This window comes from Schistocerca serialis, chromosome 1, assembly GCF_023864345.2.
Source record: "Schistocerca serialis cubense isolate TAMUIC-IGC-003099 chromosome 1, iqSchSeri2.2, whole genome shotgun sequence".
NCBI classification, from domain to species: domain Eukaryota; kingdom Metazoa; phylum Arthropoda; class Insecta; order Orthoptera; family Acrididae; genus Schistocerca; species Schistocerca serialis.
In genome coordinates, this window is record NC_064638.1 from 1036375712 (window position 1) to 1036390278 (window position 14567).

Genomic DNA, 14567 nt, shown 5'->3' on the forward strand with positions numbered 1-14567 from the left:
TACTACAGCCTGCAACCGCGCGACCGCTACGACCGCAGGTTCAAATCCTGCCTCGGGCATGGATGTGTGTGATGTCCTTAGGTTAGTTAGGTTTAAGTAGTTCTCAGTTCTATGGGACTGATGACCTCAGAAGTTAAGTCCCATAGTGCTCAGAGCCATTTTTTACATCTCGCCGTATGGTGGTACCTCCAGACTTGTCCAACATGATCGTTTTGGTGGTCCAGCAGTTATGGTGTGGCGAGTCATAACGTTACATGGGCTTATTGACCTCCAAATACTTGAACAAGGTAAACTACCAGCCACCGTTATTGTGACACTGTACTTCTTCCCCATGTGCTTCTTTTAAAGCCTGAATTCGGCCCTGACTTGATTTTTATGGATGATAATGACCCAGCGCATTGAACGGCGAAGGTGTAGGAGCTCTTCGAACGAGAAGATATTCGGCGAATGGACTTTCCTGCCCGTTCGTCCGACTTAAATCCCATCGAGCAGGTGTGAGATGACGTATTGCAGAACGTCCACATGCACCAGTGACCACCCACCAGTTGTGAACCGCGCTGGTGGAGGAATGGAACGGCCTACTGTTGTACGTTATTGTCTTTGAACAAATGTGTCATTTACGTTCGTTTCATTTCTATTTATTTCAATACCTCCTGTAGTATAATGTAGCAGCTTCTTCTGAGTATGTTCAAATTTCCGTCAAGTTGTTTTACTTGATAGTGTCATATCGTGCGAAATTTACTTTCATCCTTAAGTGTTGCATACCAGTGTAGTATGAAGTTTGAATAAAATAACAAATGAGTAGATCAAACGTGGATTCTTCGTAAAATGTTTGTAACCTGTTAAAAATAAACAGACATTGCCTGCACGAACTAAAGCTCAACCTTTCAACAGGACGGTTCCATCGAGTTCGAAGAGTTCATACGGGCCCTGTCCATCACGTCCAGAGGCAACCTCGACGAGAAGCTGCATTGTGAGTGATGACGTCTCTGCAACAACGGATATCAAATAATCACGCTTCCACAAATTCACCAAAAATGGCTTTAATATATCTATATTGTTATTTAATTTTTATTTAAAAATGTCTAACGGACAATGTCATTGCTTATCATTACAGGGGCCTTCAGGTTATATGACGTCGATAATGATGGCTACATTACCAGAGACGAGATGTACAACATTGTGGACGCCATCTATCAGATGGTGGTAGGTATTCTTCTTGTAAAAAATGCGACATGATTCACATTAGACGCAACTTGGGAACTGATTATAGCCTGTTATAGTTTTCGGAATAAATGTTAATTTAAAGAACCAGGTTTGGGAGTACCAAAATCTCCTATCGATTTTGATATCTATTTTTCATGGTTTTAGAATGTTTTTCCATTACTGCTGACTACCGTTACGAATGAATGACTTTTGAGATATACGGCTGAAATGTTATCTCTGAATTTTACTGCGTAACTTATAAATTAACGTGCTCGTGTAACCTCATAAAACTGTACACATGCCTCATAAACGATGTTCTTGTTAGTCTTCAGTTTGAAGATTGGGTTGATGCTGCTCTCTACGCCAGTCAATCCTATGCAAACCTCTTCGCCTCTCAATAACCTAGTTCAGCCTGTATCCATTTTAAATTGCTTATCGTATTCATGGCTAGGTCTCCCTCTACAATTTATGCCCTCGTCGCAAACACACACGCTTCAATCCATTACTAAATTGATGACGCCTTGATACCTTGTGTTCTGTCAACAGATCACTTCTTTTAGTATAGTTATGCCATATATTTTTCGTTTATACGGTCCAACGCAAGCACAATTTAAAGTGGACCATGGGCGAAATTTGAAACCATTAAGATGGAGACGTAATCGAAACGTTTCCATTCCTAATACATTTCTACTGATAAGGACAACGCTGAAGTCAGTGGCACCTCATAACAACACATTCCCAGCTACCTGGAATATATCTAGTTAGCGAAATCGATTTTTGATAAAAGGTTTTGTTTTCCATTGTTTACTTTCACTTTTGTCAGTTCACCATTAAGTGTGATCCACCCTGTACGCACAATGACGAAATTTTTTTTGAAATATTCGGACATAAATAAAGAATACATCTCGTATGCTTCCCAGCTTGCTGAAATTACTTTTATCTCGCACCATTTCAGAAATGATCGTGTCAGTTTAATGCATGGTGTCACCAGTGATCGAGTACAGGTCCACCGCGTGATTTCTCTTTGGTTACCATTCACAAATTTTTTTTCCTTTCCAATTGTACGCGTAAGGATTTTGATCGTGTTTATCAATTTTTAGCTATTATGGCAAATGTTCCAAAATTCGAGTATTTTACTAAATACTTATGTTAACACAATAACACTCAATTTATTTGGTTAAACAATGTCTTATATTTAACGTGTTCATATCATATTAGATTTTCTTCTCTTTCTGTCCCACTTTTTCCAATGAAAAGAAAATAATAATTAATTTAAGGAACTACAAAGTTCCATTACTAAACTAAAATAACAAAAATTTTACATTTTCAATATTTCCTCTCAGTTAAGCAAACAGTATATTTTTATTGTAGCTAGAGTCATACAGAAGATTTTGTTCTTTCTGGTTATGCTAAATTTTTATAAAGATATCACTAAATGTTTGGAAGGGAAAGGAAATACTCTTTCTTTTAATGTTTTGCGCAGGAATAACATTCAGAAATTTATATCTTTTTCAGAGAACTAATCACGTCGATCACTAGCTTCTGATTTATTTTTTAATGGTATTCCAAAAAGTTCAAGGAAACGTATTAATGTACGGGGCGAGGGGGAGAGGGGGAGGGTTGGAGATCGCCAACGTTCTTGAACTAGCTCTGAAGACACTGTGTAAATTCAGGAACCTCTTCTTGACCGGTGACCCGTGTTCAGCTGTCTGCGAATTCTGACATCGGTCTCTCAGTACATATTTTCTTTAACATCGTTCCGTTTCTTGGAAACAATATGAGCTTAGTTCCAAGAATTCTTAGCTTTCATTTAGTCAATGCTTGGCAGAATACCAAAATGCATTTGGATCTTACCTCCTTGAATCTTACGCAGAAAGGCGCACAGTTGGCTACATCCATTTTCAGTAAACTACAAGCGTTTTTAAAAAATAACGGCAATAATCGCATTTTCCAGTCTAAATTGAACGATTTCCTCATTGAAACAGGTCTTCTATTCTGTCTGGGAGTTCCTGGAATAAATTTATGCACATTTCTGTGTTACAGTGCTCATTATACTACTTAATATAGACTCAGTGACATGTTGTCTGTAGATGATTAGTGTAGATGTTATTTTATTAATTCTTACCTTTTATGATACAATTGCATGTACGGGCTGGTTATATGACCATGGAGGACGGACTTTACTTTGGCCCCACTTAGTTAGATGCGTAAACAAACAAGTGTGTATAAGAATCGCAGCCAAGATGTGACTGACCCACCTCCTCCTGAGATTTAGGTTTTTCGTGATTTCCCTAACTCGCTTCAGGTTCCTGTGAAAGGGCGCGGTCGATTTCTCTCCCCAATATGATGGGACCGGTGACCTCGCTGTTTGATCGCCCCCCGAATCCACCAACCAACCAACCATCTCCGCTTGACCGTCGGATTGCATGCCTGCACCTAGACACCTACTCAGCCATCTACAACGAGAATCAAGCGCCGCACAAATCCAGCACTCTCCAGTAAAAAAAAAAAAAAAAAGAAAAAAAAAAACCGACGCCAGTGACATATGTTACATTCCACGTCATACCTTGTCCATTCTCCTCACATAGCACGGTGCTGGGAAGTTCTTTACGGGTAGCACTTGTCAGAATCAACTGTCTGCGTGATGCTGAGGTACTACTGCCACCTGCAAGATCCCCAGATCAACCATAGATGTAAAATGTGTGGTACAAGTTCGGGTATCAACTCCATACTAGTGACAGTAACCAGGATATCAAAGATCAGTTCCAGCTGCCAGATTACCTCAGAGGAGGACACAATAGTTTTAAGACATCCTTCCCAACAGAATCAGTGCCCGCACACACACTATACTGGAGAGCTGTCACACTGATAAATGTGCTCACTCAAGTAAGCTCCTCACGATTTGAGTGTTGTTGTAATCAGTGAAATAAACACTCGCCGTGTGATGCTTCACTTCGTTCCCGACCCTCCCCCACTTTCTGGGCATTCCACTTCTTTGTCACGTTTCTGCCAGAGCTTCTGGATTTGTACAAACTTCTCACTATACTAGGATCGTCTTCGTATATCCAGCACATGAATATGAATCTCATTTAAATCCTTCTGGGTGTATTGTAGTCTCCTCCGGTAAAATATTAAAAAACGTGAAATATTCGACGTTTAGGTCATGTTATAGCGATTACATGCCGTGAGGTAGTTCTCTGTAACATGACCAAATTGTCTCTTATTTTAGTGTTTTGAGATTTTAAGTATTTTATACGATGATGTTCCATTACATGCAGAACGATTTTAATAACATTGACACTCGCCGCAGAAACGTTGGTATTTACATCATTAATATGAACCTATTTACGTATCAGGGACTGATATCGGAATATTCATGAACAACTAGAGAAAGTATCTAAAGAACCTCCCATGTATTATTTTTTAAATAAATCAGTTTTCGCACTACAATCCATCTATGAAACGTTGCAAATGCACCCAAGTAACTGTTATGTGCCACTGTGGTTAGTTTAGTTCATATATTCATCACAAGATGGAAGCTTTGCTATGCTGCTCACTTGTTTACGCAGAACTTGATTTGAATAAAAAACAGAATGATAATCTTCCTTTTTGTTTACCTTACGTCAATTGAAGTCTCTGACATCATTGGAAAAACGCTCTTAGTATCTGGCCATAGCTACCTGCCGTGCGGTAGGAACTTCGAGAAGAGGAAGATGCTGTGCAAGGCATTTGCACCTGAAGACCTCCATGATATTGTAGGATCTGGTACATATTCTAACAAATTTGAAGTCAACGAGTTAACCGAAAAAAAATTAATCTATATTCAGTCTTCTGCCCTTTCCTGGGTAGCAACAAAAAAACTGCAGATCTGAAATATAACTATGGTGACCTCCCAGAGTCACAGAAGTGAAATATGCCTTCAGCGAAATTGGAAAGTGGATGCCTCTGACATCAGAAACGTAACATTCAAAGGAACTGAAGGACAAAGAGTACTAAGCAAAGAAAAAAAAACTTGTTATCAATGATCCCACATTTGGATGAACAATACAGACCATTTTATGAGAAGCAGTGTCGTACTCAGTTAGATTGATTTATACTTTGAGTTTCTTTCAAGCAGTGTACTGGTACGAAGACTCAAATTACCCATGACACTCCGTTTTTCCACGTGATCTCCATCCCGTTCTATGACCTTCTTCCAGCGCGAAACAAGAGCATGTATGCCCTGTCCGTAACAATCCGTGTCCTGGTGGCGGAGCCAGTGCTTCACTGTGTGAATCACCTCCTCATCGTCCTCAAAATGTCTCCCACGAATGACATCCTTTAATGGCCGAAACAAGTGGGAGTCCGAGGGGGCTAGGTCAGGTGTGTCACGTGTGACAGCCGTCGATGGTCTCTCCGACAGCTGAAAATTGTGGAGCTCCGCCGAACCACCATGACCTCACTCTCCGTGCCCAGTGACTAACTGTACTTCTGTCGACAGCAGATACTCCATAGACTTTGCACAAGCGTTTGTGAATATTCTCCACAGTGTCTTTCTCTGCAGCGAGAAATTCAATGACGGCACCTTGCTTGTAACGTACATCACCAATAGACGCCATTTTGAAACTATCCTGCAACTACGCTATCAGTCGAAAGTTACGGAAACTTGGCGCGCTCACTCAGAGGACTTCAAATAACACATACGTAAAGTTTCGCATTCGTAGCATTGTTTTCAGCCGAGAAAAAAATAGGTGCATTGCTTTCTAACAAACCTCGTAATTATGTGACATGCAATACCATTAATTAAATATAACGATCAACTACAATTCCTCTATAGTCAACATAATTATCTTTAGAAATTCAACGTCTATATAGACGTTTAAAAAATTCTCATTTATTGTTCTGCCTCAGTTGCATATTTTTAAGTAGATTACATGTTTCGATCACTGTATCATCTTAACATCTAAGTAACTGCCTCAGCAGCGCGTCTTGTCTACTCAGAACCACATGACACTGATAAGTGATTCTGAGTATACAAGACCGGTTGCTAGCGCAACTACTTAGATCTGAAGATGATCGAGAGTGATGGAAACAGGTACTCACTCTGATTTGTGGTTCTGACTAGACATGATTGGTTGCTGACGCACAAATGCTAGCGCAACTACTTAGATCTGAAGATGATCCAGAGGGATCGATTATTACAATCTAATTAGAAATGAGCAACTGAGACGAAACAATAAATGAGAATTATCTTAACTACCTACAATTATCCTACTATGTAGTGTACACTATATTTCATATTATAATTTAAAATGAAAACTATGATGATATACCGGGTGATCAAAAAGTCAGTATAAATTTGAAAACTGAATAAATCACGGAATAATGTAGATAGAGAGGTACAAATTGACACACATGCTTGGAATAACTTGGGGTTTTATTAGAACCAAAAAAATACAAAAGTTCAAAAAATGTCCAACAGATGGTGCTTCATCTGATCATAATAGCAATAATTAGCATAACAAAGTAAGACAAAGCAAAGATGATGTTCTTTACAGGAAATGGTCAGTATATCCACCATCATTCCTCAAAAATAGCTGTAGTCGAAGAATAATGTTGTGAGCAGCACTGCAAAGCATGTCCGGAGTTATGGTGAGGCATTGGCGTCGGATGTTGTCTTTCAGCATCCCTAGAGATGTCGGTCGATCACGATACACTTGCGACTTGAGGTAACCCCAAAGCCAATAATTGCACGGACTGAGGTCTGGGGACGTGGGAGGCCAAGCATGACGAAAGTGGCGGCTGACCACACGATCGTCACCAAACGACGCGCGCATGAGATCTTTGACGCGTCTAGCAATATGTGGTGGATCGCCATCCCGCATAAACACCGTACGTTCCAGCAGGCTGGGGATGATGCGATTCTGTAACATATCGGCGTACCTCTCACCTGTCACGGTAGCTGTTACAAAACCAGAATCACGCATTTCCTCGAAGAAAAAAGCCCCGATAACGGTAAATGTGGTAAATCCAACCCATACCATGCCTTTCTCGTCGTGCAATGGAGTTTCCACGACAGTTCTAGGATTTTCGGTAGCCCAGATTCTGCAGTTGTGGGCGTTGACAGACCCTCGGAGCGTGAAATGAGCTTCGTCGGTCCACAATACGTTACTCAACCAATCGTCATCTTGCACCATCTTTGAAACGTCCACACCGCAAATGCCCTCCGCTTCACTAAATCACATTTATACACGATTGTCATGCGCGGTCACTGACGTTTTGCTGTCCAATACCATCTGTCGGACTTTTTCTTTGTTCTAATAAAATCCTATGTCATTCCAAGTATGTGTGTCAATTTTCACCTCTCTATCTACAGGAAGTGCAAAATGGCTAAGCAGGGATGACTAGAGGACAAATGTAAGGATGTAGAGGCTTGTCTCACTAGGGGTAAGAAAGATACTGCGTACAGGAAAATTAAAGAGACCTTTGGAGAAAAGAGAAACACTTGTATGAATATCAAGAGCTCAGATGGAAACCCAGTTCTACACAAAGAAGGGAAAGCAGAAAGGTGGAAGGAGTATATAGGGGGTCTATACAAGGGCGATGTTCTTGAGGACAATATTATGAAAATGGAAGAGGATGTAGATGAAGACGAAATGGGAGATATGATACTGCGTGAAGAGTTTGACAGAGCACTGAAAGACCTGAGTCGCAACAAAGCTCCGGGAGTAGACAACATTCCATTAGAACTACTGACAGCCTTGGGAGAGCCAGTCCTGACAAAACTATACCATCTGGTGAGCAAGATGTATGAAACAGGCGAAATACCCTCAGACTTCAAGAAATAATCATTGCAATCCCAAAGAAAGCAGGTGTTGACATATGTGAAAATTACCGAACTATCAGTTTAATAAGTCACTGCTGCAAAATACTAACACAAATTCTTTACAGGAGAATGGAAAAAATTAGTAGAAGCCGACCTCGGGGAAGATCAGTTTGGATTCCGTAGAAATATTGGAACACGTGAGGCAATACTGAACCTACGGCTTATCTTGGAAGCTAGATTAAGGAAAGACAAACCTACGTTCCTAGCATTTGTAGTCTTAGAGAAAGCTTTTGATAATGTTGACTGGAATACTCTCTTTCAAATTCTAATGGTGGCAGAGGTAAAATACAGGGAGCGAAAAGCTATTTACAATTTGTTCAGAAACCAGATGGCAGTTATAAGAGTCGAGGGACATGAAAGGGAAGCAGTGGTTGGGAAGGGAGTGAGACAGGGTTGTAGCCTCTCCCCGATGTTGTTCAATCTGTATATTGAGCAAGCAGTTAAGGGAACAAAAGACAAATTCAGAGTAGGTATTAAAATCCATGGGGAAGAAATAAAAACTTTAAGGTTCGCCGATGACATTGTAATTCTGTCAGAGACAGCAAAGGACTTGGAAGAGCAGTTGAATGGAATGGATAGTTTCTTGAAGGGGGATATATGATGAGCATCAACAAAGGCAAAACAAGGATAATGGAATGTAGACGAATTACGTCGGGTGATGCTGAGGGAATTAGATTAGGAAATGAGACACTTAAAGTAGTAAAGGAGTTTTGCTATTTGGGGAGCAAAATAACTGATGATGGTCGAAGTAGAGAGGATATAAAATGTAGACTGGCAATGGCAAGGAAAGCGTTTCTGAAGAAGAGAAATTTGTTAACATCTAGTACTGATTTAAGTGTTAGGAAGTCGTTTCTGAAAGTATTTGTATGGAGTGTAGCCATGTATGGAAGTGAAACATGGACGATAAATAGTTTAGAGAAGAAGAGAATAGAAGCTTTCGAAATGTAGTGCTACAGAAGAATGCTGAAGATTAGTTGGGTAGATCACATAACTAATGAGGAGGTATTAAATAGAGTTGGGGAGAAGAGGAGCTTGTGGTACAACTTGACTAGAAGAAGGGATCGGTTGGTAGGACATGTTCTGAGGCATCAAGGGATCACCATTTTAGTATTGGAGGGCAGCGTGGAGGGTAAAAATCGTAGAGGGAGACCAAGAGATGAATACACTAAACAGATACAGAAAGATGTAGGTTGCAGTAGGTATTGGGAGATGAAGAAGCTTGCACAGGATAGAGTAGCATGGAGAGCTGCATCAAACCAGTATCAGGACTGAAGGCCACAACAACAACAATATCTACATTATTCCGTTGTTTATTAAGTTTTCAAATTTATACCGACTTCTCGATTACCCGGTATTTGTTTCATAACTCGCAAACAAGTTTTTGGCACTTAGCATGTTTTTGGGTTAGACTCTTCAACTGTTATCGATTAGTACGTGTGCTGGCTGCTTGGTATTGGCGAGTGCTTTCCTCCCGCAGGGCCAGCAGCCAAACGCGGACGACGACAACACCCCGCAGAAGCGCGTGGACAAGATCTTCGACCAGATGGACAAGAACCACGACGACCGGCTGACGCTGGAGGAGTTCCGCGAGGGCAGCAAGGCCGACCCGCGCATCGTGCAGGCGCTCTCCATGGGCGACGCCGGGCCGCGCATGTCGGCCGCCGGCCAGCCGCCCCCGGCCACCCCCGGCGTCGCGACGCCGCCCCCGCAACAGGCGCCGGCATCGCCGTCGCCCGCCCCGGGGTAGCCCCTCGTTGCGTCGCACGGCCTCCCCCCTGGTAGTCCGAGGACGTTGACCTCCATTCCGCTGAATGCTGACTCTTGTTACAGGTTGAAGCGTAACCTTTCGTTGCCGTTCACTTCTGTTGCAAAACGGCTGTTCCGTCGCAAAGTGACTGTCGTTTGAATATGTCTGAGCAGTGGCTGACAATGTTCGGCAACTTCACAATTTCACTTTTTTTTGCGCTTCGTGTGATCCGTTGACCTGCATAGGGACAGTATTATTGTTTGGTTGTAATCGAAATATATCGTGTAGATTCTTCTCATTGCACTTGGAAATAGGTTACTATGGACACGTTAAATGTTTTCTGTGTATCCCCCTGTCAAATCTCTACTGTACATCTGCACGATATGAATAATGAACTTCTCCACGAATGTTAAACTGATACACAAGCATTTAAGTAGTCAATAAAAAAGCTACAATGACTTCCTTGGAGAGTCAGGAAGTTTTTAAGGAAACTTCATAAAGGAATCGTGTTATTATCTTTCCAAAACACGAGTGTTATGAAATATGCTATTTTCAACACTTTGTTTCGGAGATAACAATTGATATCGCGTGGAAATATTGATAAAATATCGTGAAAAGACTGGCATTTCTATCATTACTGGCATCCGTCACACTTTCGCTGCCTTTACAAATGTTATACACTAGCCTCCATTTTTGTCTAACTAAATTAATTGTATCGTATAAAAATATGTAAATGCAGCATAATATATACTGCGCTGAAACCGTGAGGTCTCAATACAATGAGGCATGCGCCGTCTTGTAGACTCTGCTGAATGATTAATTCCTATCATGATTTACCTGACTGTGGTTCTCGGTGGACACTGAGGACTCGTGTGTCTTTAGCACACTACTGTATAACGCATAGTCACCGTCCGGAAACATGAACATTTCTTTTTTTTCCCTGTTATATCTCCACCTAAAATAAACTCCGTAATTCACGTTGCCTACGGGTTGGTAAAGGTTCACATTTTGTACCAAAAAATTTCTAATGTAATTTCTTCTGGTTCCAGTTTCCATCTACTGTGTAGTAAATTTAATTTTTTTTTCTAAAGTCCACAGAATGATACTGATGTTAGCAACTAAGCGCAAAGCTAGCGTTTTAGAGGAACAGCATTTCAACATTCAGAGGAAAGCAAATAATTTTTGCTCGCCTGTGAGAAAATTGTTACAGCGAAACTGTTAATACTCGAAATACAGTGCTAGCGTGGACAAACTTTGTTTTTCATAACAATATCAACGGAAAGAAGGTACCGCAGATAACATCAGCAACTTCCTGACTTTTCAAGCCATATCTAGATTTCTTTGTAACGGTGTGATATCTTTTGCTATTCATTATCAGTCACTGACGGGGATAGAACCGAAGAAAAGTTGCTTGCTAACTAGACGTTTAAGACGTAAGTTTTGCTTTTAATTTCGCTATCATAGGCTTTGTATGACGCCACAAATAAAGTGTAAAGCTTGTTGTTGTTGTTATTGTTATACTCATAGTGTACAGCTCAGTGTATCTGACCACATCAAGTGAGTTGAGAAAGAACTGTGACTTAACTCTACGGTAATGAGACTGTTTTTGCTAAGTGACACTATCCCCCACCATCATCATTTTGAAATTAACGCATCACAGTGATAAGAAGTTTGAGAATAAGAATATCACAGACGCTTGAGATCAGGTGCAGCCTGCTTTTCTTATTTGATGTTTTCAAGTTTATACGTGTGTGAGAAAGCTCTGGGTCTATGGATGTGTTTGTTACAGCAGCAGAATCCATCCTATCAGTCGACACGGATTTATACTATCACAGACAAAGAAGTTGTTGCGGATGTAGGGACAAAGCACAGATGTGCCAGAAGTAACTGCTATGTCACACTAGTTCGACGTGGCTAACTGCCATATTGCTTCAAACTGTTAGACAGATTATAAATCCAAGCAAACAAGAACTAGATCCTTTCTCTTTCGTGCAAAAAGTGTACAAATGTAGCTGTTTGGCCACCCTGCACGATCCTCTTTGAAGCTTCGATCAGTGCCCAGCACTTCCTCTTCCATGGCCTAATGCCTGACTGTGACATTTACTCTGTTAAATGAAAATTCCTCAAAAGTGTTGTGCAGAGTATTTGGGATGTTCCGCTGAAGAACCAAAGTGTCGATCGGGGAGTTCTTTAAATGTACTTCTCACACAGGAATTGTTCAGTAACTGCAAAAGGTGTCAATGTATCGCAGTACTAAATACGGTCCATCAAAATGAGTGTGTGTCTACTGTAGACCCATCTAGATCATTAAATTATAACAATGATTACTTTAAATAATTTTTTCGCCCAATTTTTTAGCTACGCAAGTATCTTAATACGACTATAGTTTATCATGCATCGTTTTCAGTAATTTTCGCTTGAAAGATATTCCTCAATGTGGCTGTAAAGAAATCGACCCTAATGTGGAAGTGTGTACAGCTATATGTCTAATACATGTAAAGTATATAGCATTCGGTGATGAATGGGACGGGTTTCGCTGCTAATCCGTCACTGTTGTGGAACGTGTTTTGTATTTGTGAGTTTGTATGTGTGTTTATGAAATGGCGCTTTCGTATTTGTTTTAAGATTGTCCGTATGCAAGTGGCCTAGATATGTCATGTATTTTTTTTTTTATTTTCTTAGCAACTCTGTGATAAGTAACAAGCATTTGAGTGCTATAATGTCTGAGAACTGGATATTTATTTTTTAACAGGAAGTGCATTTTTCGTATAAGTCGATCTTGCTCGCCATTTGGGTAGTCTCACCAACTAATTCATATGTGTGTGTTTTGATGACGCCAGTGGACAAATAATCTGATGTATAGACAGTTAAAATCACATTGCCCTTAAATTATGGTGTCTAGCTTTAGTTTATCTGTAGAATAGCATCTTCTCAAAGTTTGTAATCTCCTTTACGACTAGACATGTAAATAATAATTATTTATCAATATATAGGTCTATAAACTAGTCGTCACCGTTTACTAAATGTTGCTAGTCAAACCTTATTTCGGTTCCTCAGCAGTTTCAACATTACAACTGAAGTAATGCGTGACTATTTTCCAATTTATGCTCTGAATGTATACTTTACTGGAAAGCAAAACAGTTTTACATAAACCGTATCTTTCTTCAATCAAATACTGTAACACTAGCAATAGAGTTTGAAGGTAAAAGATTCTGATTATAGAAACACTTTATGTTCTAAACCTTCGCTGCCGCCTATGTGGTTACAGTATTAGAATTCTGATAAGCTAACGCCGAATGAGAAAATAGTTTCAGTGGTAAAATTGAGTTGGCGACCTTCTACAACAAATAGTTGACGTAACTTTCACTGTAGCGGAATTCGAGAGTGAAATCCAGGTGTTGTGTACTATTTTAGTGCAGGCAGTTAAAAAAATATTTTTTCCATCGAGATTGTGAATATAATTTTGAACACAAGGGCATGTTTCCGATCATTACTAAAGTATAAAAGAAATAATTACAGAAAATTTAGAAAAAACAAGAGAACAAAAGAAAACATGATTATTTTCAATCATAATGACGTCATACTTTTGTAATACGCCCAATTTGCTGTCGAGACCTGCGAGAAATCCAGACTAAAGTTCAGTGCAACTTGTATATAAGAACTGCTTATATTTATTTTATGAAAAGCAATTGTAATAATATTGATGTTAGGTTGCACCCATCTGATTGTGTATTGTATTTTTCGGAAACTATTTTGATAAATGTTAATGTTATCTACAATGAAATAATACAAAAGCTGTTTATGTGGTTTATGACAATCGCTGGAAAGTTCCAGTGTCATTTGTGTGAAAAGGCCATCTAGACACAAACATTCCAGTAATTTTGTAAAGTTATTGGTTGTTAAATTATTCTTCAGGTGATGTGAGATGTACAACAAACCTTATTTTTGTTGTAAATATATTTGAGCGTTAGATAATTAAAACATTTAATGATTCATTGAAATGAATGTGGTGAAAAGCTTTTATATCCATTTTATATCCCAACTGAGTTATCTGTTACTGCAACCATTGCCTTTACTATTGTATTCCTTTATAAGTAACACTGCAAACAATATTGACTTCAAAGTGCACATTGAAAAGAAGATATTATGTATGTGATTGTAATCGCTAGCATCCTGACGAATGTGATACCTGTTACTATAAGTCACTAAACATTTTTACCTTACATTTAATACATTAAAGTGTCGTAGTTCATAATGTTCAGTCTAATACTTTTTTACATCTATATATCAGAAAACTTTGTAATACGACTAAAACAAAGATTTAAGATGGTAGGAAATCTCAAGAATGACAGGTTTTCATATATCTTCACACACCTGTACGCATTTCAAACTATCTCTAAACAATCTGAAAAATTAAATTTGCTATTCGATCGTAACAAGATGTTCCAGTAGGACGTTAAATGATAACTGCACCACCGTGTTCATAGAGCACGTCAGTACCTGTAAACTAACAATTCTTTTCGTGGATTATGTATTTCACATCACATCTGTAAGTAAATAATAAGTTCTGGTTGCATAAATGTACAGTCAGATATCAATCAAAAATAAAACAGTAGATTAACATACAACAATTCTGAATATTCTCTTTAAAAATTATTAAGAATTGACTGTTGTGCGTCAGGGAACGTGGCCAGCTTTCGAAGTCCACGTCTGTAAATACTGCTGCGAACCGAGTATTTTGTTCGTTGT

The 14567-nt window shown here is 39.5% G+C and overlaps 1 protein-coding gene across 1 annotated transcript in view; it reads left to right on the plus strand.

The window, feature by feature from the left end:
• The window catches only part of LOC126414355 (frequenin-1), a 284481-nt gene extending 270032 nt beyond the window's left edge, over positions 1-14449 (plus strand). Inside the window, exons 5-7 of the mRNA XM_050083339.1 lie at positions 895-973; positions 1118-1206; positions 9549-14449. Coding sequence (XP_049939296.1) covers positions 895-973; positions 1118-1206; positions 9549-9818 — 438 coding nt within the window. The 3' untranslated portion in view covers positions 9819-14449. The remainder of the gene's footprint in view (positions 1-894; positions 974-1117; positions 1207-9548) is intronic.
• The last annotated feature ends 118 nt before the right edge of the window (positions 14450-14567 follow it).